A 26017-nucleotide genomic window follows, 5' to 3' on the forward strand; every position below is an offset into this window, starting at 1 on the left:
ACAATAGAACATCAGAGTCAGAATGATTCGGGGTGCCTAGCAAAGCCTAAATTAAAATGTGACATAATAAACAGAGGCAACATATTAAAAAAAAAATTCAGAACTGGCAGAACAGATTTCACAGTTTAGCCAATTCATCTCCAAACCTGGCAATCCTTTTGCAATAAATTATAATTGTTCTAAAACAGCACTGATAAGAGAAGCTAGACACCGTCATTCAATAGTCAGAAAAATGTTTTCAGACGTTGTGGCTAGAGATGAGCAGAATAAAGGCCCTCAAATCTGAAACCTTTCAAATTTCGGAGAGAGAGAAATAGTGACCCAGAATGCCAGACATCTCACCAAATCACCTGACATGATGAGATTTCTAGAGTGTGATGCTGAAATTTCCTGAGAAAAGCTCTTAAGATTTTGATATTATTGAATATAAACACTAGCCCTGATTCTGCTTTGAACTCGAACACTCAACTGTAACTTTAAAGTCTAATCCAAATGGAATCCAGATCTAAGCACCACCATTTTTGACTCATCCCTATTTGTGACTTGTTTATTTACTAGTCAAGTATTCAGTATAAACATTCAAAACATTAAAGAAAACAGTGATGTACCATAAAGAAGAGAGGCAGCAATAAAAGCACACCAAATCAAAAATCAATCTGGTGGATTTGTTAAAGGGATATGAGAATTCTATCTTGTATGGATAAAAATCCTATATGAGATAGATTTTTAATGCCCCCATAAGTGTGGAAGGGGCTTTAGATTGTAAGCCCTACAGGGCAGACATTACAAGCCTCTTTTCTGTGTTTGGATAGCGTCCAGCACAATGGGGCCCCACTCTCAACTGGGGCCTCTGGGTGCTACTACAATATAAACACTTACTACTAATAATTATAAGTTCAATTTTTAAAAACATCAGAAAAAAATTCAGAATAACCAGGGATTGTCTCAGTTTCAATTATCTCCAATGTTGGATGTCACCATTTCTTGATTCCAAGCACTAATGAAAATAATTATCTGTAGTAACAGAAGATACAGAATTTCAATTGCCAAGGAGGCCATAAGAGATGCTGGGCTGTTGTTTTTTAGGTTTTTTGTGGGGTGGTGGGAAAAGAAGGGTATTGTTTTTACCTCAAGTTCCTCCCTTTGTAACTTCATCTATCTTTTCACATACAATCCCCTAGCTCAATTACTGACAGCAAACGCTTCTCTGGGCCCTTTTACAATGGAAGCCAGCCGTGATGTCCCTTCCATGGGTTCAATTCCACACAGCCATTACTTCTACTTAGAAACTGTCCTACCTCAGAGAATACTAGTACCTGCTCACAGAGGTAACCTTTTGGCTTAGCCTTTCTCAATGGGACTTCTGTGCTTACGACTCCCTATTAAAACAATGCAGCAGTCTCACTGCAGTATTCTTAAAATTCACGGCCATGTGGCTGCTTTCTAACAAGGTCGAATAGCTGTCTTCAGAAACAAGTTTTAGAAATAAAAGTAGAAAAAGAAGAAGCAAATTAAGATTTGAGTCTTACTGCATCTTTTCTCTCCATGTAATACTACCACCTTCACAGAATCATGCCAATGAAAATATAGACAGCTCTGAAAAAACTTTTGTCACTCAAGAAGTGGTTAATAGTTTGAGTGGCTGCTGTGATCATAGATTTCCAGTCCTGCTTCGAGAGGGTCAATGCTTCAACAGAGCTTCCTGTCAGTTTTATTGTGTGTACTTTTGGGTGAGGGGGGTATAGAGAAGTGGTTGCAGAAAAATTAGAGTACTTCAAAGTGACTGTTTTGTTTTGCAGGACAATTTGAAATCCTGCAATCTAAAATGATGAGCTGGACAGATACTGCGAGTCAGGCACTTCAGAGTGTTCCGTTATCATGAAAACATCAATAAACAAAACAACGTTAAAAGCACACAGATAAAAATGAAAGTAAGGCTGTAGGCACCCCCTAGGGGGTCATGACTCATGACCCATGGATTGAAAGCCTCTGTTATAGTGAAATAAGCCCCAGTGCTGCATGCAGCGGCCTCTATTACAGCATCCCCCTAATTAAAACAATTTTTAATGGAATAAAGATCTCCCTCCTGGATTGTAGAGACAAATGCTACTCTAATTTTGTGAAACCGTGGCATTTAACTAGGAAGAAGATGCACCATTCATTTTCAGAGATCTCTAGTCAATTGTTCAAAGACTGAGTCTTTTTATACTACACATATGCACTTATTGCTTGAAAATGAAAATCCTTGTAAACATGGTCTACTGTAATATTCCAAAGTAGCAGCAGGTAAGAACTTACCATTTTCTGGCTGGTCCTTAATATCAGCTTCACTTGGCTGGCTGGGACTTTCAGATTGACTTGAATCTGAAAAACATAAAATACAGCCAAAAATTACAGGGTCTGCTGTGGAAAGTAGATCACAGGCGCCAGACTTCCTTAAAAGGTTGAAAGTACAAGCTAAGGACAGGAATGTTGCACTAGGACATTACAATGCTAGGAGGCCAGTGCCCTGGTCGTATTTATGCTAGGAAGAAACTGTATCTTGTTTACAGCATTGCATGGGGTGTTCAGTCTGTGCATTAACATAAATTAGGCTTAGAGAAATCTTCTCTTTAGAGGAAGCCTGATTTAAACTGCTTTTCTACATTTTTTTATAATGCATTTTGGATGTTGCATGCAAACCTGAGACTTAATCCAAAGTCAAAACATATTTTTAAACTGGCATATAACAGTAACTAACTATAAAAGTAATGTTAACCAACATGTTCTGATTACTGTCTATATGTTACAGCAACAAGAAATTCACAATACAGATAGAAGACCTGATTCTCATCATGCTTTCACTGTGGGTACGTGGTGTAGCACACTGAAATAAATGGCATGACTCCCCATTTACAGTGGTGTAAAGTGAGATCAGATGCTGAACCAACGGCTTCAGAACATGCACCAATAATGAGTTCTACAGGTTCCTAGTTAAAATTCTCCAACTAACCTACTAATATATTTGCCTGAAACAATAAAATGAGATCATTTCTGTTGATGTAGGTTTGTTAATCTTCATTCATTTTCTTTTGTACTAAAAAGCTGTTTTTAGTTTAAAAATAATGATTTTTAGCAGAAGCTTTGGATAAACAAGATTTTTGTTTCATAATTATTTTTAACTGTCTGCTCTTCAAATTGGAAAAAAATGCTTTATATGTGTAAAAAAAAATTTTCTAAAGAAAAACTCAACCTCTTAACTAGGTTTTCTTAAGACCAACAGAAACATTACAGAGTTAAAAAAAATCACACTTTATCAGTTTGGGGTAAAAGAACAATTTGGGATAAATTTAAACGTTAAAAAAAAGTTTTAACTCAAAACATACTTAAGGAATGAAACCATTGTTACTGTACTAAAAAAAAATCTACATTTGTGATAAACCTATTTCCTCACTTCACCTTGACTGTGCAAGGTTTAGAATTAGCTGTCTGAAATTGGACTACATTTCAGTAAGAAGTCAATGCAAGATCAAAAGGTCATGACACTTAACTGTGATTAAATTGAAAATCTTACTTCTATTGCAATAGAGTGATAACACCACCCCTTCTTTTTCTTTGAGGTATTAATAGCACTGAAAGAAGCAGCACTACTAAAGACCTGGGATCAAGCAATGCTAATTTATTGCTTTAAAAAGGCCCCTTGCTTTTAAGCAAATGAAGATTTTAATTACTACTGAGTACTATATAGAAAATGCCGATTTTAAATATTTAAAAAAAAATTACCTGCTGACTGTATCCGTTAACTATCATGAAAAAGCTTAAAGGACAATTCCGTATAAGTTAAACATTACATCTAATAAAAGGTGTGAGCAACATAATTTTCATAAAGTTTGTAATATAAACATTAAAAATGTTTAGTAAAGATAGCTCCAGGGTAGATATCTGTAGTTCAAATCAATGTGTAGTTCAGCTAAAAAACCTGACAATGTGATATCCCACAACATTACTATCTACCTCTAAGAACTATCTTCTCCTCCAGCTTCTAAATGCATTACTTTAATCATTTCATAAAGGAAGTTTGGCAAAGATTTTAAATTTAAACTTTGCCGCTAACATTTTATTTTAAATATCAGCTTTGTGGGTTAGCATTACCTTATGCACCCTAAACGCAGATCCTGGATAGCAGATAGTCCATATAAGCCCATCCTCAACATTGCCATATTCTGGACACCATATTTTGACAGAAGTTTAATGTTCTTAGTACCACAAAGGTCAAAAATTCAGTCAACATTTGAGGACTAATTCAACATATTTCATTTCATATGACATGCATTATGTTTCTTTTTTCCCCACCAAGCCGTTGTTCAATCACTGTTTGACCTTTACAACTAAAATAATGTTAAAATGTAGTAAAAATATTTATTTTTAAAAAACAGACAGTGAAGAAATATGGAAATAAGATGAATAACTAAAAAAATATTTTAAAAGTCATTTAGACAGCAGCGGGAATGGCCGATCACTGGTACATGCAAGGATGCCAAGCTACGAGCTGGCACACTTCTGATACCCAGTGTGGCACCTTCGCTCTTCATCGATGCTCCATATCCTGTATTTGGCACAGAAACTCAGACTTTCTCTCTAGATTCTGAGATACAAAGAATGCATTTTTGTATATGTTTAGCGCCGCTCTCCAGACACTAGAACTAGTGGCAAGACAGACATTGAGCCCAGAACATTTGTTAGCATATTGAGTCTTGACTTTTTTTTTCACATCTAGCTACAAATCCTCTCCTCATGTAAATAATACCCCAAAAAACTATAATGTTTGCAAATGGGTGAAGGAAAATAAAATGCAGTAAAATGTGTTTTTAAAAATACGATGACACAGATCATCTGAGGCTCCCAAAAATACTAACTGGGCAAAAGTCTGCTCAGAATTGTCATGCAAGGTACCGTCTCATGGAAACCCCTGATAAGAACACTGAAGAAGGCACATAGCCAAAATGTTTCTATGCAGAATTTTGTTTCCCTGGTTTTATTCAGATGCTGCAGATGATCTGGCACATATAAATGTGCCACCACACAATTAAAGGATTGGCAAAATTCAGTGCCATTGTATTTTATAACCTTGTCGAGGACTACATAGTTTTTGTTCACAGCCCACCTCACTTTTTCCTGAGTTGGCAATAGCTCGCACTATTTTTCATTTTGATTTAGGAAACTTTAAACCCCCAGCTTTCTGAATGTTTCATGTTTTGTGGGTTCTGATATTGTGGGTGGGATGTCAGTCCTGCTGAGTCAGTTAGCCAAACAGGTGACTAGAGAAATAAATTAATTTTTGTCCACACATATTAGATATAAATGAAAGATTGTTTTATAAGTATTTGCATGAAATCAATAAAATCACTGATTATAAAGCAGTTTAACAATGCATTTGATATTCTCTTCTCTGTGTATTTGATAGCTGCTTCACACAATACACTATATACACTTCATGCCTATTTTCTTTAGCAACGACATTGCCAGTTAAATTCTACCACCTGCAATAATTAGAGCCATTGAAAAACATACAAAACAAAATATACAGTAGATGGGAGCCCCTCTTGAATCCAGGGCCCCCTGCGGCAACGAGTTTCATTGGTGCCTGAAACTAGGGCTGGTAGGAAGCCAAAGAATCTGTATATTACAATAAAGTGCATGTTATTAAGAGGTGTATTTAAATGATTTCAGATGGAGTTGGAAACATCATAGTGAGGAAGCACTATTAAGATTCCTGATTTTTTTTAAATCCAGGAGTTTAGTTTTATGTTTAAGGAAGCTTAACCTTGAATAGCACAGCATTTTTTAGTTTAAAAAAAGCCCACCGGTAGAATTTTAACCCGTAAGCAGCTAGAGTTAGCATGCATGAGAGTGTACTCGGGTTACTGGACTATTGGGGCTCAAATGGGGCTGATATCAATAACCATTGTAGGGAAACAGAATAAAAGGAATTTTGAAGCTATATTATTCTGTATCTCCACGAGCCAACTATTAGTGGGGGTGAAAAAAGACAAAATGGGCCAGATTTTCTGAAGCAGCCTCTGATATTGTGCCTGTATTTTCTGTGCCTCTTAGGATCAGGCCCTTAAAAACGTGCTACCCCAATGCAACAGTGGGCGTTATATGGAAGAGCTGAGTCTGATCTTGAACTTGACCTCAAACTGTGGACAGGCATGGTCCTTTACCTCAAGCAGGAAGGATTTGTGCTTTCTGACGCTGATGGTCCTGGGTTTCATTCCCACTGTCAATTGTGGTGCCTTGTATGCATGTGACCACAGATTCACTACAGAGTAGAAAAAGAGCTCGTGGTGCTGTGTGTCACTGAACAGAAGTGATCCATTTTTTGACAACGATAAAACAGAAATATGAAAGGTCCACTGAAAACTCTGGGTTCTGGGTGGTAGCAACATCAACAGACTAACACTGCAGTCCTTACTTGAAGACAAGGAAGAAACAGACCTGAAACAGAGGCACAGAGGTATCCTACTTCCTCACAGAAAATGACCATAGTTTTACCAACTGCTTGTGCAGTTTGATCATCAAAAATACACTTACCCACTTACCACTACTACACTACTTATAATTATGCTACCTTGGAGAGGCAGGACATTTTCTTGGAGAGGTACTCTATGGTAAACAGAAAATCTCCTCTAACATTCATTCAGGACATGCAATGTTCTTCCTCTCAACGTTTCCTGTTTGAATCTAGGCCAAAGTGGTAGTGACCTTAAGCGACCTATCTTGGCTATCTGGTGTTTTATGTTAAATGAATTAGTGGGTGTCAGGTTAATTCCTACCAAACTAGTGTCCATATCACAACTGAACCCTTGTTAGCGGTTTCATCAGAGAAGCCAGTGTGTGAATGGGCATGGAAATGTATCTACCCTCTTACTGGGAGAGGTGGTCCCTTCAAGATAGAGGAAAAGCACGTTGGTAGGGATCGATCAAGGAGACTGTATTAACACTGCCCATGCTGACCCTGTTCTGTGGATAAATAAACAGAGAGCTCCTTTCTTCAGTACTGCCAGTCCACACCTTTCACAAGCACTAGAAAAGTGCAAAGTTAAATTTTCCATTCATTTAATGTTTTATGGGGAAAATATTGTATAATAAACTGACACTTTATTCACGTTTCAGAGTCTTATTTGTAATTAAATATTTATACGGCTGGGTTGTGTTTGTACAATACATTTTTCATCTATAATTTGGGGTACAGATTCCACCAAAGATTTATATATGTAAAAAAATCTAAATCATATCCCTTTATACACAAACATGCATGCTGAGTTTAAGGGATCAGTGATTTACAAGCAGAAACCAGAACAGGTATTGAGACTTTTTATACTTACTTTTACTAAATTTACTATAATTGTTATTTATAGATAGATCTGGAAGGATCAGATTTTTCAGCAAATGTTGGTAAATGTCAATTTCACCTAACACACACACAAACTGACGAAAAAATATTTCCACCAACAATAATGAAAAATTTGCAGATCAGCAAAGTAAGAAAAATGCTGCTTGAAAATTCATTAGAGTTTCATTGCAGAATATTTATTTTGTATATTTCGACACGTGGTGTTGACAAGTTGTGTTTTAAGTTTATAAGGCTTTAGTTTTTCAATCTAAATGTGTACCGTCATCAAATAATTATTTTCTGACCCTTCTATTGTTTGACAACTTCCCACCACAGTGAAAATTTGGATAAATAAAAACTGAGGAAAAAAAAGCTTAAAACCCATCATTTTGTGCAACTGTGAAAATTTGAATGGATAAACATTTAAAAAATGCTTAAAAGTAAACACTGTTCCACTGAAATTATAAAAAAATAAAAATCAAATTCTGCCATGCCTATTTATAGTTATAGGGGTGTGTACTATTATTTATTTTAAATAAGACACTGATCTACATTTAAACTCTAGCCATCACCTTCAAGTCAACTATTTTATAAGGTGTTCCAAGTGCCCATGTGTCCTTATCATACACGTCTGCCTCACACATGTATATATCCATACTAGCCTTCTAGTTCTTATTTTATGCACCCCATATACAGTATGTTATGTCCTTTCAACTCATGCACAAGGGTTCTGCAGTGGTAAAATCACAGCAATGCCAGTCTGGTTTTTATAAGGAGAGGACTCTTAATTCCTATACACTGGGAAAGAGATTATCTTTGATAATGGAAATGTAAATCAAAGCTTGCTGCTGTTTATTCCAGACAGACATTTGTGTGTTAAGTCTGTTTATCAGGCAACACTTTGTCTAAGCCAGGAAGTAGTCAGCCTTTGTAACAAGATGTATGCAAATGATTTTCCCATGAGCCCTTGCCACAAAACTTTTGTGGCAAAAAACTCCTTATTACTTCACCAGTAAGACGTTACTAAGCTACCCTGTAAGTAGACTAGCGACAAAACAGCTAGCTAGACTATGCTGATGAGTTTGAATAAGACCAAAACATGTGCCCACAGTCTGTTGCTCTTTATTCTAAGCAGACTTTGTGTATTACATCTGTTTATCAAGCAACACTTTGTCTGAATAATCAGGCTTTGTAACAAGGTAGATGGAAGCAGAGATCCCAGAAACTCCAGAGCTAACTCGTCTGAGGCAAAAACTCCTCATTACTTCCTTAGTCATAAGAAATGGGAGCAATATGTATAATAACTTGACTATAATGATAATAATACTCCAAAGCTGTAACAAAATGGTTTTCATTTTAAATCAACTTTGTTTGTTTTCATGAGTCTATCCATGAATGATTTACTGGTATCATGCGATAGCCCTAGAATGTGGGAAAACTGTGTATTCCCGTATTTGTTGGTTGATATTACAAACAAGCATTTGATTCACGTCTAACTGTTTGTTTTTAAAACAGTTTACAGCCTTTTTGATTCCTGCTTATTGATTTATTTCTGGAACATTTTCTATGTATTTCTCTGCAGCAGCAAACATTAATTTTGACTTAATTCAAATTGTCATCAAAGGGTTCCTTAGGGAATCCCATAGCATACATTTTACATGTTATAATAAAATATTCTTAAAGTAAATACCATGCAACTGTTTGTTTTTTTAATTCCAAGAGACACAAAAATCCGTTACCCTAACCCAAAGCCCTTTTTCCTAGACAAAATAAACACTTTAGGACTTTACTTGTTTGTATTCTCCTCAGTGGTGCTGTATGCATCAGCAGCTAAAAACAAAGAAACTTTTAGCTGCTCAGACAAAATGCAGAAGCTCCCCAAACAACGAAGCAGGGCTGGGGGTGGGGAAGCATTCAGAAAGTCTGACAGTCCATTCAATATAGGGATGATGGCCATAATGCACCCAGAGTCCCCTTGCTAATTAAATATGCATTGGCACAGTTTTGATCGATGCAAGCCATGGATCAGATGACACACCTGCAAAATCTTGAGCCCAGTGCTCCCAGGAAAGGGAAAATACAGCCTGTCTCCTTATCTTTGTTTTCAAAGGCTCTCAATTTCTGTGCTTAGATATCTAATTTAATTCTCTCACCCCTCAGCAAACTGGATTAGGAAAGTCAATACTGCCTTTGTGCATCGACAGGAACACACAGCTTTCCTTTTATTCAATTTAGCCATGACCTTTAGACAAAGATAATGACAACTGTCTAAAAGTAAGGTAAGGCCCTACAGAGGGGGCCCCTTTGCTTTTTGTCATTCCACAGCTCTGGAACTCCCCGTCAGCCATGGGGCAAGCTGGAAACAATTTTTTGCAAATGTCAGCTCCTAACCAGTCCTTAAAAACCAAGGGGAGCTCATACTCCATCCAGGAAACCATTTGATTGGCGTCCCACATCAGTGTCAGGACTATTGTCAGACACTCACCAGTCATTTCCCAAGAGGCAGAAATTAACCCTGAAGTAAACAATCACCCCAATAATACATTGATCTGCTGTATGGAGAAGGAAGTGATGGTACTATTTATTCAATAGACTTTAGGAAAAAAAGTGAAATGGAAGAGTCAAGTAAATTCCATGGGTAACAAATAAATTTCTGGCCATGATATTTGGAAGATAATTTGGAATTTTAGGCCTAACAGTATATTGTGGAGAGAGTTGTACATATCTCCCAAAAACGTGCATTGAAGTGCTAGAGATCTGAGAAGAACCTGTCCATATATCTTCATAAGCCTGATCCAAAGTCAGTAGATTCCCATTGATTTCACTGGGTTTGGATCAGGCCCTCTATTACGTGGACCCCTGTCTACAAGAACTGGACTGAGACCACAAATTCATTTCGTACAGGCCTCCAAAAAGCCATCACCTTGTAATTAATTTGGTAACTACTGACATGGGTCATATTTGAATTGATGATTTAGAGGTGAAAAAAATCCATATTCCCTAAGTAATCCAGCCCGACAAGAAAAGTGAGCTTTTATGATGTAAAATATTTAATTTTGCAGTATTTTTGGCTGCATTTAAAAATATACTTGGCATTTCCTAGATATGGACCATTATTTGTCTTATATGCCTTTTTTACATAGGTTTGGAGAAAAATATTTGTAATGGGGAAAACATCTGAGCAAAGTTGGATTTCTGAGTCTCTACAATCTTGGGAAATAAAAAAAATCAGAATAAATAAGAGCCAGGAGAAACTACTGCTGCCCTCATATCCCTGGGAAATATAAATTAACCAATTTTTCAACATCATGAACCCCAAAATAAAAAAATTTTGAGCCTCTAACCTCAGATTCCTTTCTACAAAATTTGCCTACATCCCTCACAAACTGATTTACACTATTCATTTCTATGACTTTTAAAGTGATTTAAATTAATTGGATCATTTCAGTTTTTTAGAGCGCTTCCATTTGTATCTATATGGGTTTCTAGACAGATGCAGTGCTCACTTATTTAAAATTAACTGCAGTACAATAATTTTAAATTGCTTCACACTGTACTAATCTCAACTGCTTTGAAATATTTGAACCACTCTATTTAGAAGCCATCAACGTTCTGAATATGTGCACCAATGATGAGTTTAAAACACTGAAGGGCTTCATTGATGATCCTAAAGTGTCGGTGAGCAGGGTTCTGGGCACGCTCAGTATATAGGTATTTAAAACTATAGAGTATTTCTACAATGTTTGTCTGAACCTCAATCCGTAATTAATTAAAGCTCATTTGAGCTATAACATTTCAAAATGTGTGAACTGATAAAAAATTTACAAAACTAGAAAAACACCATTATAAATAATGACACATTGAAACTATTATTATTAATAATAAAATAATGTGCACTCATATAACATCTTTCATCCGAGGAACTCAAAAGCATTTTATTAGCATTAAGTTAAATCTCACAATACCTCTGTAAGGAAGGTGATTATTGTACCCATTTTATAGATGAATGACCTGAGGCATGGAGAGAGTAAGTGATTTACCTCCAGAGCTACAGTGTCTAAAAGATGGGAATAGAAGGCAAGAGGCCTCGCCCATAATATCTTACTCTAAACACCAGATATTGTTGCCTCTTATACATAGGCACCATAACTATGGTGCTGCCATGGTTAACCTAGAAAACTTCCAACTGTACTGCATGGAAAAAGTGTGGTTTAAAAGCCTGGTACTAATGTCTGTCAGACTGAATCCTTTTAGTCTCCCTTAGGGCATGTCTATACTGCAATAAAACACCCACAAGTCGCCCATATCAGCTGACTCAGGCTCATGGGATTCAGGCTGCAGGGCTATAAAAATACAATGTAGACATTCAGGCTCGGGCCGGAAACCAGGTTCTGGGACCCTTCCCTCTCATGGGGTCCCAGAGTCTGGGCTCCACTGAGAGCCTGAATGTCTACAATGCAATTTTATAGCCCTGCAGCCCGAACCTGCTGACATTGGCCAGCCATGGGTGCAAACATACCCCTAGGAGCCCTGTCGTCTGCCATCTTTTCCTTCATTTTTTGGAGGCAACTTCAAATCACTTCCACAAGACTCTTTGAACTGAAGCACCTTCCATATCAATACCTAATTAAATTATTAATCATAATAGTACATTTCTTTGTACTGTATTATATTACAGTGAAGATGATTTTTTCCCATGATGGCTTGGAGCAGATCCTGTAGGTTTGGTACAACTCTCTGAGCCTGACTCTAAACTTACCTACACAGGTTTTACACTGGTGTAAACCGCACTGATTTCAATGGAGTCTATACCAGTGTATCTGAGAGGAGAACAGTGTCCACCATTTTCAGTATATGCGGAGACTCCACTGGGCTGCAGCAGTCACACACATCAATCTCTCCCCACCCCTACCCCTCCTTTTGCTATATATTTATTGTGACAGACCCACCCCTAAGGGATCCAAGTATGTTGTGTTTGCTAGGCTATTCATTCTGGTACCCGTTCTCATCTCTTATCCTCCCCGCCACCATGTAATAACTTGCAATGAGGCACATTTCCTCTGGCCAAGATGCACAGCATTACAAGGTCACCTCAAAGTTGCTTTCTGGATTGCACTAAAGGGGTGGCGGTAAGAGCAATGCAGTTCTGCCCTCTATCTATAAAACAAACAAAAGCATGTACTGACCCCGGAGTTAGAATCTTTAGGCTGCTTCCAAAAGTTGGTCTTTTTTCCATGCACAGCTGCTGTTGCTAGGCTTGCCAACCCTCCAGGATTGTCCTGGACTCTCCAGGAACTAAAGATTAATTTTTAATTAAAGATTATGTCATGTGATGAAACTTCCAGGAATATGTCCAACCAAAATTGGCAACCCTAGCTGTGGCACCAATACCAGTCCAGCTGTTTCCCGGCACTAGCAACATAATATATTTTTCAATCTGTGCATTTTGCTAAACTCATTCGTTTCCTAGACTCCACCCAAGACTTGACTGCTCTACACAAAAGCAAGCAAACGAACAAAAAAAAAACCAACTACAGGAGAAAAGTTTTCAAAGAATATTCAAATAAGAACCTATATACTAAAGGGAATGAAAACATTTACAAAAGGAGGAATCCGCTGAGGAATGGGCCCATTTGATATACTAAGGATTAGTATTTCAAATGAAGAAGAATAATGTCACAAATAAAAATAGGTGAGTTTAATTAAGAATAAAAAGAAAGGTGAAATAAAATAATATTTCCAGAAGTTTTGGTCAATATAAGCTCAATACTGAGTTACAGTCAGCGCCAATGTGAGCAAAGTTTAAGCCTAATTTTTTATTACGGATTCATAGTGGAAACTTAGTTTTCACAGCTCTCTTTCAATGGGATGTACATGACACCTTGCCTCTTGGCTCTCCTCTCAACTCCTTTTAAGTACATATTTGGTTTTAGTGTCAATTTTTTCCCTCTGGTGGATGTCTTTTCCTTGTTCTTTGCACTTGAGGAGTTCAACGTGGCATCTGAAAAATTTCCATTTCGGATTTTCGTTAGCCTCATGTGAACTACGCCTCTCGAGCAAATATGGAAATATATGTAACTGAAAAACCTGCTTGCCACTTCTAAGCTCTCCTTCTTGCCAGACACCAGCTCTGCACCCCAAAGCCCGTTTTCCTCTCTTCTAACATGCTTGCCTTTTGCAAATAATTTCAGAAATACTGCAGTCAGTCTGACGCAATCTCCTAAAGTTAGGAGATTCTGTCTACCCAGAATACCCACCAGTCGCTGCTTTGCAGTTATGTTCCTGCTCCCACAATATTGCAGATTGCAGCTTAAAAGAAACCTTAATTACCCTAAAAATCAGGGTGTGTTTTGCTGCATCGGTATCATGTTGGCATCGACAAGACAGATTCAGTCAATTAGGCACCCTACCTGTACTGTGCTTCTGCAGAGTATATAAGCCAAACGGGCAGAAGACAAAGTTAAAACTAATAGAAAAGTGATATCCTGCAGAGTCTATACAGAACCATTGTGCCAAATTGCACCAAAATCCAAGGTATGAGGGCTGTCAGCAAGGAAAGAATGGAGCAATATTTAAAGTGAACACCTCAAGGAACAACAGATCCTTGGAGATATGTGGAATAGTAGGGTGCACTATGGGGGAAAAAATGAAGACAGGGAACTGAAAAAACACAGCATGAAAAAAGAGTAAGCTTAAAGTGTTCACTCTGAAAATATTAATTACACTTCATTTTAACTTGCTTACATTGCTGAGAAACTAAAATTTGAGAAGGGAAAAACAGAAAAGCCCAGAACTCCTAAAATGGAGCACTGTACCGAGTAGACAAAATTTCAATCAAACTTTTAAAGATGCACGTCTGATCTGTTGAACAGACAGCTTGACTTGATTACAATTTTAAGTTTCAGTTTCTATTTCTGTTTTTGGATTAAAAGAATCATAGTGTCAGAAATTTAAATATCGAATAGCAAAATCTCTTGTAGGTTTAGAAAGCATTCAGAAAAGCTGTCAAAAGAAAACGCTATTCTGTTGCCACCATCTGCTTTCTGGCACACTGAGGAAACTTTATTAACAGCAACATTTTCTTGCGTTAGACTATTCACTAATCAGTTTTGTTGTAAAATACGAAAAATAAAAAATTACCCTTTGCTTAGAAGGCAAATAGCCACTTTTCTGTGGGCTGGCTATACCTTATGCTGTGTCTGATAACATTTGCACATTAAGTTAAGGTTACCTTGCGTTTTTTCTCCCAAACTCGTATCTTTAGTGTATTCAAAGCCGGCAAAAACTTTGCCTTGCTGAGACTAAAGAAAAAAACATCAAACATATGAAGTGTTAAAAATCGCTGAATAACTCAAAGGGAAAAAGATAATTTTGAAGGCGTTTTGGCTGAAATCTATTTGCCTTTGAATTGCATGACTGTTTTAAAATGTTAAAAACACTGCAGAGTGACTAATGAATGTAAAAGAATGATAAAGAGTATGGCTCCAGTTATCAGTGGTATGCCTAAAACAAAATAATTTTGACCATTCTGTCATGCAAATATTGACTAAAATGTCATAAATAATGTCTGCAACAAAGATGATGGGAATCCTACAAGGGAGTATTTTGTGCAGCAGTACTTAATGTGCTATAGCATATGCCTCTTAGCATATATTACAGAGGTCGGGAACCTTCAGTTCGGGTAGTCGATAAATTAGCTAAGAGCAGCTAAAACTTCCCAGAGAAAATATCGTACAAATGCTTTTGGAAAATTAAATCCTTGCCAAATTTTAAATTGCGGTGTTAGTTTGGAAATATCTTTGAAGTCGTATTTGTAGGCTGGTTAGTCATGAAAAATCCAAAGCCTTCTCCAAAGAAACGAAGACAAACCATATTAAAGTGTAAATGAACCATTGGTCTATGATATTGGTAACAACATTTGCATATAGATTCACCTATTGCCAGGGCAAATGCCATCTGGGTGTCTTCACCACAGTGTGGTTAAAATAAACTAATCACAAACAGAACACGTCCATCATTACTCTTTGTAAGAACTAAAATATTAAAAGGACTTGGTCAAATATTTCTTAGTACCAATTGGCCTCAGCTCCACATATGTAAAAGCCCAGTAAGTTCTGAAGGTAGAATTATAATTTAAGGCAGAATCATGTCAGAATGATCATAAGTGTATAATACACATCTCCATGGAAAGCAGGTGCAGGGCTGGGCTACTTTCAAGATCTTAATATTTTGGACATTTTAATATTTTTGTTTTCAATAACATAAAAATATCTGCAAAAAGAAAAGGAGTACTTGTGGCACCTTAGAGACTAACACATTTATTTGAGCATAAGCTTTCGTGAGCTACAGCTCACTTCATCGGATGCATGCAGTGGAAAATACAGTGGGGAGATTTTATATACACAGAGAACATGAAACAATGGGTGTTACCATATACACTATAACGAGAGTGATCAGGTAAGGTGAGCTATTACCAGCAGGAAAGAAAAAAAACCTCTCTGGTCACTCGATTACAGACCTAAAAGTCACAATTCTTCAACAAAAAAACTTCAAAAACAGACTCCAACGAGAGATTGCTGAATTGGAATTAATTTGAAAACTGGACACCATTATATTAGGCTTGAATAAAGACTGGGAGTGGATGTGTCATTACACAAAGTAAAACTATTTCCCAAAAATATGTTTATTTTCCCCAACTACTGTTCCTCACATGTTCTTGTCAACTGCTGGAAATGGCCCACCTTGATTATCACTACTAAAGGTTTTTTTTCTCTCCTGCTGGTAATAGCTCACCTTAACGGATCACTCTCGTTACAGTGTATATGGTAACACCCATTGTTTCATGTTCTCTGTGTATATAAAATCTCCCCACTGTATTTTCCACTGCATGCATCCGATGAAGTGAGCTGTAGCTCACGAAAGCTTATGCTCAAATAAATTTGTTAGTCTCTAAGGTGCCACAAGTCCTCCTTTTCTTTTTGCGGATACAGACTAACACCACTGCTACTCTGAAACCTTGCATAAAAATATCTGGTCCCTGTCATGGATTCAATGCTTGCAAAATGTTTGCAATACTAACTTTTTAAAAGTTACATGCCCATAAAAAAAGGTCTGAAACTGGTAAGCTATATTAGGTTCAATCCTGCTTATACAGCAATAAATCAATTTTTTTTGAAAATCTCTTTGAAATACCAAACGAAGACAAGTGGTTCAGACTACAGAGGTGTGAATAACATTGCGTACCAAAGTGCTGCACTGTAACTTCCCCATATGGGTCCCGTGGGAGCAAACTAAAAAGTTCCTTGTTCTCACTATAGTCCTGTTTGAAAAGGACTATGTTAACGCAAAGTAAGAACCTTTTAGTTCATGCCCACAGCGTCCACACAGGGGAGTTACAGATCAGCACTTTGGTGCACACCCCTGTTCACACCCTTGTAATCCCAATTGCAGGGCAGTGTAGACAAGCCCTAAGGCCCAGATGAAAACTTGTGCCCGAGGTTTCAAAAATTTAATTTCTGAGCAAATTTTCACAGAGATGACAAATAATGATATTTTAGATTTCTAATATGCCTTTCATGCAGCATCAAAGAACTTTACCAATACGAATTCGCAAAATATTTCAATGAGGTAGAAGTACTCTGAAATCTATTTCATCTTTCTCTAATCTGATCTATCGCATCTGTAAAATATCTGTCACTATGCAATCTAATTATAGTGAAACTCGGTAGGTTATGTGACTTGACCAAGGCCACTCACTAGATTTGTGGCAGAATTGACAATTGTGCTTGGGAGTCAAGAAACCCAACCCCTCTTCTCACCACTAGAAAGTTGCTTTCTAGTAATAAACTTAAGAATATAGGTTTATGTACTACAAAGACCAGCAAACCCTTTACCATCATGAGATTTGTACAGCAAGGTAGTGCTAAGATGTTGTGGTACTCACAGAAATATCTGGGAACAGAGAGAAGATACAACAGCCGATCACTGTGATGGAAAGTACTCAGACACTACAGTGATGGTCACAGGATGGATCGATGGATAGATAGATCAATAAATAGATTGATAGATCAATCTGTGTGTGAGTGTGTGAAATAAAACATTTCTAAATAGTTTATATGAGCTGCGTACTCTTCATTTTTAAAATTTCTTGTGACCAGTTTTTAATAAAACTTCATTAACAAAGATTAAAAGGCTGAACTCACATAGACACAGATACAAGTCAAAGAGGAAAGAGTTCTAATAGAGTTGCTGTGTCAACATTTTTTCCCGTAGAGGCAGAAATAGTGTGGAGGAGTGTCTTGCAGGAACTCAAAAAGTACAAGTTTCTACTGGTTATGGCTGTGGGTCAATCACAAAAGGACTGGAAGGATTGAGGATGAAGACTCTATTGGTTTTCAACATTAAGTTCTCAAAGCATGTTAATACATTACAGATGAGTATGCGCCACAATTCACTCTTTGGGCCAAGTTTGGACTGATTTCAATGGAATAACACTAGGGATGAATTTAGCCCAGTATTTGCATAAAATTCCTTTTCTTATCATTCTTGCAATAAAGTCCTATATATATATATTTTGGTGCTGTTCTGCTTTATCTACTAGAAGAAATGTCATCTTTATTTCTACATTCTGCTTTCTTTTTCATTTTAAAAAGGTGTATACTGTAGGAATGTGCATAGTACACATACTTTTGATAAAGCTAAACCCTGTATTGAGATGTGTACTTTATAATCCTTTGTGCTTTTGCACCAGACAAACTATTGGACAGTGAAGAAAAACATTTTAGTTCCCCTGAAAATGTAACTGTTCCTTTTCAAACAATACAAAGCGCAAGATTTGGGAAATATTGCTGACACAGCAACATCACTGACTCAAAGAAACTGTGGGAAATGTCAAATTTATGGTCCTATGGGTGAACTGGTGGAAGGTCCCCCCCCCCCCACCTTCAGCAAGCCCCTGTCAAAAACAGAGCCTCTAGAAACTTTTTGGCTACATCCCAGGGAAGCAGAAGGAAGCTGTATCCCACACTTCCCTCGGGACCTAATGAAATATACAGCCTCTGGGCTTCTTTCAATTTGGTCTTTCAGATTGCTAAACCAGTGAAAGAAGGATCCTAGCTGTCACAAAGCTCACATGTTTGGGGTCACCTGCTGCTCAGGGGTTCTCATGCCAGTTGTTGACATAATAAGAACCCCTTATACTTTAATTACAATTCACAGTGTGCAAACTCTGCAATCTGCTTTAAGGCAGACTGACTTTTAAATCAACACTAAATTATAGTACTGTTCGAGCAGAAATGGGATGGAAAATGTGTCCAGCTGACGGAATAATTGTATTCAAATATTTGTAATGCTGGGGAAAAGTAAGCAATATCTACGGAAAAGTGCCACTGCATTGTCTATAACTCTTCAGAAACTGAAGCTAAATTAGATCTACTTATCTGGTATTCATACATTCATATAGACAATGCAAGCTAGACATTTTCATGTGATGGGATCCTATAATCGGTAATGCTCACAAGTAACAACTTTATGATCAGCTCGGGTTTCTCCCTCAGTCTGAAGTGAGATTAGACCTAGCAATGACGCTGGGATTTTCAAAGGAGCCTATGGGAGATAGGTGCCCAAGTCCAACTGAACTAACTCCCTTGGGCTGCATCTAATTCCCTTGGGCTCTTTGAAAATCCTACCCCAAATAAACAACATGAACACAGGTTGGTAACTGGTAACTTATCCCAGTATAAAAATACATGGGATCTATTTTAAAATATCATTTTATTAGCTTGAGAAAGAGACCAGGGCCCTTCAGTTTCCCTGGCAGCTATCTCTATCCTAACAGTTATTTTTAATAAAGAGACAAGGTGGGTGAGGTAATATCTTTTATTGGACTGACTTCTGTTGGTGAGAGACAAGCTTTCAAGCCAGACAGAGACAAGCTTTTGAGTTTGTCTCTTTCACCAACAGAAACTTGTCCAATAATAGATATCATCTCCCACACCTTGTCTCTCTAATATCCTGGGGCCTAAACAGCTACAACTACAATAAAGACGTGGTAAAACAACTGAACCTAAATAAACTGTACTACCTAGGGGTGGAGTAAAAGTTTTCTTCTTACATATGAGAAATTAGGATAATCCTAATTTCTCATATGTAAGAAGGGGGGAGGGATAGCTCAGTGGTTTGAGCATTGGCCTGCTAAACTCAGGGTTGCCAGTTCAATCCTTGAGGGGGCCATTTAGGGATCTGGGGTAAAAATTGGGGATTGGTCCTGCTTTGAGCAGGGGGTTGGACTAAATGACCTCCTGAGGTCCCTTCCAACCCTGATATTAAAAAACTAAAAAAAAAAGAATTAACCTGTCTAAAAACATTCCCAGCTCATTACATTATTTAAACTTAACTGTTTTGGTCCATAAAAAATCTCACGGGAGGGGACAAAATCTGCTGGGAACTTGGCAAACAGAACTTCTGCATCTTTCTCCAAAAGGCATCTGATCTCAGGAAAGGGGCAGAAGGCATGGGTTAGAAACCTCACTGACTTCAGATTCATGTGTGTGGATCCAAAAATACCCACGCAGGGAGAGAGACTCTCTATGGTACCTCTCCACCTCTGACAGCATAGCTTCAAATGGCCGTGTCTCTGCTCCTCTCTCAAAGACACAATGAGAAGGTAATGTAGCAGCATTTAGAGCCTGACCCAACACCTACTTAAATCAATAAGGGCTCATCCACATGGTAAGCACTAGCTACTCTGCACTAACGCCTCGCGTGGACACTCTTACTGCACTGAGTGCCTTTGTTTGCATTTTTGGAAGTGTACAAAGCTAAACTGCCTCAGGATACTCTTAGTGTGCAGTAAGGGAGTTAGTGCAGAGTAACTAGTGTGCTTTAAATTCACATCCTAGCCTACTGCACACAACTTTGCCATGCAGACAAGCCCAAAGAGTCTTTCCACTGACTTAAGAAGTGGGTCAGGCCCCAAATGCTGAATTGACTTCCACTTGAAAACCTGCTGGGTCTCCAACATGCTCCACTGGCTCCCCCCGGCATGCCCCCTCCCAAGCAGCACAGCCATGACCTCCCCATTGTACCCTCCTTCACTTCTCTTGGTTCCTGCTAGGTTTAACTCTCCATCACCCCAATCAAACTATTATTCAGTTATTCAGTGGCCTCAGATAAACTTGCAATATTTTACAATTAGCATTAGACTGTGCAGCAATTCAATGAAAATCTATAAAACAAATGTACAGTGTGCAGTCCTATGTATTATATATACACTTAGAACTGGATTTACAATTTAACCGACCCCTGTTGCACTGATATTTTTAGAACCCAAAAAATTTGAGTTGACTTATTTCAACCTAGTACCTCTACAATGTATTGTATCCTTGATATCTCACTGTAGGGAAAATAAGTTGCCATTCATTTTTATATTCTAGCGCATGGAAAGACAGTATTAGACCGTGTGAGCACAAAGAAAACTTCAACGCATGAAACATAAGGATCTGAAAGTTATAGCTGTATCAAATGTTACAGATCAAACTATTTTAAGCCATCTATGGCCAAAGTCTGGTCCCACTGAAGATGATGGCAAGATTCCCATCAATTTCAGAAGACTAGGATTGGCCTTTACTTAATGAATTATAGCCATAGATTGTAAAGTCCTTGGACAGGGACAATATTCATTGTATTATTATTTCCAGTAGTACCTAGAGGCCCCACTCATGATCAGGACTCCACTGCGCTATGTGCTCTACAGACTCACAACAAAAAACAGTCCTGGCACCAAAGAGTTTATTATAACTTGAAGCCCCCGTCCTGCAAAGACTTACGCATGTTCCTAACTTTTCAAAGTGTGAGCAGAACCTCTGGCTGTAAACGGACTACTCACAGTATGGAAAGTTAATCACATGTTCCTCTTTAATGATGCTTCTCAAGTTTAGTTCATGTGATGCTCTCAGACAACCACAGAGCTAGAGTACTAATACTGGTTGAGATCTCAGACAAATGTATGTGAAATTGGGGGGGGGGGGGGGGTTGTTTTGTTTTGCAGTTGGTGTCTCTCACATTTATCTCATAATTTGTTTTTTTCCCCTCAGAATGCTGGTGTGTGGCTTGCTTGGTGACTCAGTGAGTATCTAATCATATTTGTATTTACATGTTATTTTTCTTTCTTCCTCCTCCAACTAGGTTGGCACCAATGGGAGCTTTTCCAATGGGAGAAATTAATGTGTTGTGATACTGCAGCACAATGTGATTACATTTTATGGGACCAACGAGTTGTTTATTTTGCTGCAAATTATTAAAGCCCCCTAATGACACCACAGATTTACAAGACACAGGACCCCCCTGTCAAATATGGGAAAATTATGTGGGGAAAAAATGGCACAGGTGGCAACATACTTACATACAGTGTATGAAGGCACAAACCTAAAAAAGCAGCTGACGAGCAAGGAAATATATCTAAAAAGCTACACAAAGTGTGGCGTGATTGATTAACTATGCACTACAGACAACAGACACAACCACTGCCAGCTAAATGGCACAGGTGCAACCTCGGTAATAGAACCTACTGCCTCTGGTTCCAAACACCATCAGCCTAGACCACAGGAGTTAATCAAGAATGTCCTCATGAAACTTGTCCCAGCAGCAGCCTAACTGTAGCAGCCACCTGATCTGGATAGGCAGTGAGAATGTATCTCAATGCTACAAAGGCAAAGAACTTGGCTAATATTAGCGTATATGCCCCCCGAGCATGCCCAGAAATGATTCTTCAATCGTGGAATAATCTTATTTTCTATTTTTCTTCCCAAACTTATAAAGCCTCACTAAGGACTATTCTAATAAAAAGTTTTGAATTTCAGCTTCTTTTGCTGTAGCCCTTTACAAAAATGTGGTTAGAATTTTTTGACAAGAGAAAAGTGTATTTTTTCTGCTATAAAATTACTCAAAATATATGGTTAAAGGAATTTTGCTCAAACTTTTCACAATGGTGTACTTTCCAGTCAAGGCCGGGCAGAGAAAATTGCATACTTGAAATATGATGATGGTAAAAGAAGGGGTTATAATGGAAACTATTTTGCAAACTTAACTATATCTGTCACTATAGTAAGCATAAAGAAACACACACGATTACATGTATATTAAATCAAACTCTCTCTCTCTCTCTGTGGGTGAGTGTGGTGCACACAATGTTTGGTTAAACCCATTTCATGTTCAAAAGAAAATTAAACCAAAGAATAAGTTATTAAAAGGAGCCTTTGAAGCAAAAAGCAATGATGTGTGAAAGACAGAACCAGAAGAGTTTATTTAAACACAGAGCACAGAAAACAGGGAAAACAGAAATTAGGAAATCAGAAGAACAGTCATGAAGGCACCCAGCAGCCTTTTCCTGGTACTAGAAATTCTTATATCTATGAATATTTTATCCAGATTCGACTACCTTTTTTAAGTTCTTCCTATCAAAATCCCAGACTCCTTCTTCAATAAACTCAGAAAAGTCATTACAAAATTTATCAGTGCTGGTGGAAGATATAAAATTAGTTGCATGTGGCTATAACAAACGAAGAATCCGAAAACTGTGTACCCTTCCATTTTTATTTATTTATTTGTATCTCTTTAGCAGCACAATTTCAATCTGCACGTGCCCCACAGCAATATTGGAGGGAAATGGAACAACCTGATTTCTATCTGATGAATCGCAAGATTTTTTTATTTACCACTCAAAAATATACACCAGACTCTGCTCTTAAAATTCACATCTTTCCCTTAATGGGTCAATCTAGAAAAATACAGCCAGAGTTTTAAAATATTTTGTATTTCTTTCTCCTCTGACACCTATTCATAGCACCTCATTTTTTGAACGTGCTAAGAAATCAGAAGTTTTTCAAACTGGTTCAAATGAGGATTTTCTCCATTTATCCAATATCTAATAAGTCAATCCTAACGCTGACAAATATTGTTTAAAAATATAAAACCAGATTCACCGTTTACATTCCAGCAAAGCTGCTGTGAACTTTGCTTAATGCAGCAAAGCAGCCGTGTGCACCAGTGACTCTGGCCCATCATTTTAACCAATTTTCTCTGTTCCAACACATTCAGATAATAAAAATTCTCCCTATGATTAAATCTATTAATCGGTCCTCCATACAGACTCAGATTCTTATTCTAAAATTTTAAAGACACCAAAAACAACTACTAAACTTTATGAATACCTCATCTTTACAATTACTTCATCTAAACGCCTACCCACAGAATCTTGGTAGAGTATTATTCCTATTTATAAACCAGGTATCTTCTGGCCTAAAGTTAACAAACACATTTAAGATCTCTGTTTCACCCACCTGTCAGATACTGAGGGTAAATAAAATGGGGAGATTGATTAATCCTACATGTTGGAGAAATTGTAATCTTACAGGTTTACTTGATCATTTTTGATGCGTCTGTCCCAAAATGGAAACCTCATGGTGGGATATAATCACACACCGTGGAAATTATGTCAAATGTATTTACACCCAATTTTTGGGTATAGACTCCAAATCTACGGATGAAGTTTAAACTGGTGTGCAGGGCTCACAAAGGCCCTCTGGACAACTTATTGATCAGAGGGATACATTGAGGACAGGCCAGAGAAAGGACAATGGGTCCCCCATTACACAGATCCAGTGGCCCTCTCTCCTCATACAAGTGGCTTGGAGAGACAGCAGCCAGTGACAAAGACTAAGGTGGGCACACAGGTCTGGTCCTGGGTAGCACACGATGGATTTTGTCCCCATGACCCTCATTCATTTTACTCACAAAAACTTGTCCAATAAAAGAAGAATGTCTGTTATATATATACATATATAACTGTATGTTGGCCGAGCTAGGAGACTGATGCTGAAGGATAATAGCAGATTGCAGTGGGACAACTCAGTTAGTAAGGGTTAAACCTATAACTCAAAACTGGCAAATCCACAATAAATGAAGAGACTCTTACTCTCTTCCAATGGGCCAAATCCTGAATTCCTCACTTGGGTTTTCCTCAATCCTTACTCAGGCAAGACACCCATTTTATTCTATTACAACCCACTGTATGCAGCAGAAGTCAGGAAATGAGGGCACGGGGTGGGTGGAAAGTAGTGGATGTATGACGCTGCAGGTGCACTAGTTACACGCCCTAACATAAGGTGGCATAATCCAAGCAGAAGCTATTCACACACCTGAGGCTGCAGGATTCCTAGCCAATGATTCCTTCTCCACCAAATCTTACGTGACCAGCCCACTGACACATCCAATTATTATTCCAATGATTATTATAATTTACTATTTGCATTGTGGTAGCACCCAAGGGTCCCGGTCCTGGGCCAGGATGCAACTGTGCTGGAAAAACACAAAACCAAAAGACAATCCCTGCCCCAAAGATATTACAATTTAGTAGTCATCCCTGGACAGGAACAGAGTCTTATTCTCTGACCACATATAAATCTCCAGTGCTCAAGATTGAACTCATAAATGAAAATGGAAAAATATAAAATGGTTCCATTTATTTCCATTCAATGGCGTGAAGGAAAGAATGAATATATATATATATATATATATACATCAGCCCAAAACATAAATGTTAATGAATGTATAAACCACTGAAAAATAGGATTTAGAATGAAAATACCACCTCACCTTTAACTACAGTGTCAATCCTGCAACACTTTGATAAGGCATGTAATTTATTAACCCCTTTTTAGACATGGACAATGGAGGAGGCTTCAGTGACATTTCTGAAGAGTGCGCAGCACTAAAGCTGAAAATAAAGAGTTATAAGGGAGTTGTCTGTATATATACTCTGTACAGATAGGAATGAAATCTCCCAGTGAATTCAATGGTAGCAGGATTGAACCCTTATTGCTTTTTACAGGCAGACTCCAATTGATTCCAATGCACTTTGGAGCAAACTTGCAGTACTGTTAGCATTCACTAAACAGCAGAAAATCTAACCATGACATCACAAACCATAATTCTGTTTCTTATGCTTCTGGGGCAAAATTCTCCTCTCAGACTTGAATGGTGGATTGTGATTCAGCTATCCTTCTCCCCCTATATGCATGGGACTCCCAAAAGAGTTCCAGACATGTAGGGACAGTACAGTTGAGTTGAGATCTGCTGTGAAGACTGGAGAGTAGAAATCTGCCCGGGGAGAATAACTTCTTTAAAGAGCACAGAAAACAATATATCCTGTGAACACTGGCATGCTTTAGCACACACACAGTCTGGCAGACAAAGGATCAGCTTTTACAAATATTTTCTAATTAATCAGACCCGGGATCTTGAAGATGGAATTTTCTTTCCCCTCTTTTTACAGTTAATTTCTTTATCTATTATTCACTTGAGGAGACTCCATTGTACAATTATTTTATTATTTGTTATACAGAAAAATATATTTGTGAATGGCTCTATTATTTGGGGAATCGGCCTTCTGGTGCACAGAAAGTTTCCTTTCTAAACAGGAATTCATTCATTCTGCTACACCATTGTACATTTTATGACTTGGCATACAGAAAAAAATTCTTTTCTTTTTATTTCCTTCAGTGGTTCTATTATTTTAATAGTTTTAAAAGTAGCTTCCATTTTATTTATACTACATCAATTGCAATGGATCCACAATAAATCCAG

General features: G+C 37.7%; 1 protein-coding gene across 9 annotated transcripts in view; it reads right to left on the bottom strand.

Annotated features, from left to right (window-relative positions):
• The window catches only part of NFIA (nuclear factor I A), a 450646-nt gene that overhangs the window by 137534 nt on the left and 287095 nt on the right, over positions 1–26017 (bottom strand). For all 9 annotated transcript variants that reach the window (XM_074961629.1, XM_074961628.1, XM_074961625.1 and 6 more), the window contains exon 3: positions 2299–2364. In XM_074961629.1, coding sequence (XP_074817730.1) covers positions 2299–2364 — 66 coding nt within the window. The remainder of the gene's footprint in view (positions 1–2298; positions 2365–26017) is intronic.

The sequence above is a fragment of the Natator depressus genome, chromosome 8, assembly GCF_965152275.1.
Source record: "Natator depressus isolate rNatDep1 chromosome 8, rNatDep2.hap1, whole genome shotgun sequence".
NCBI lineage: Eukaryota > Metazoa > Chordata > Testudines > Cheloniidae > Natator > Natator depressus.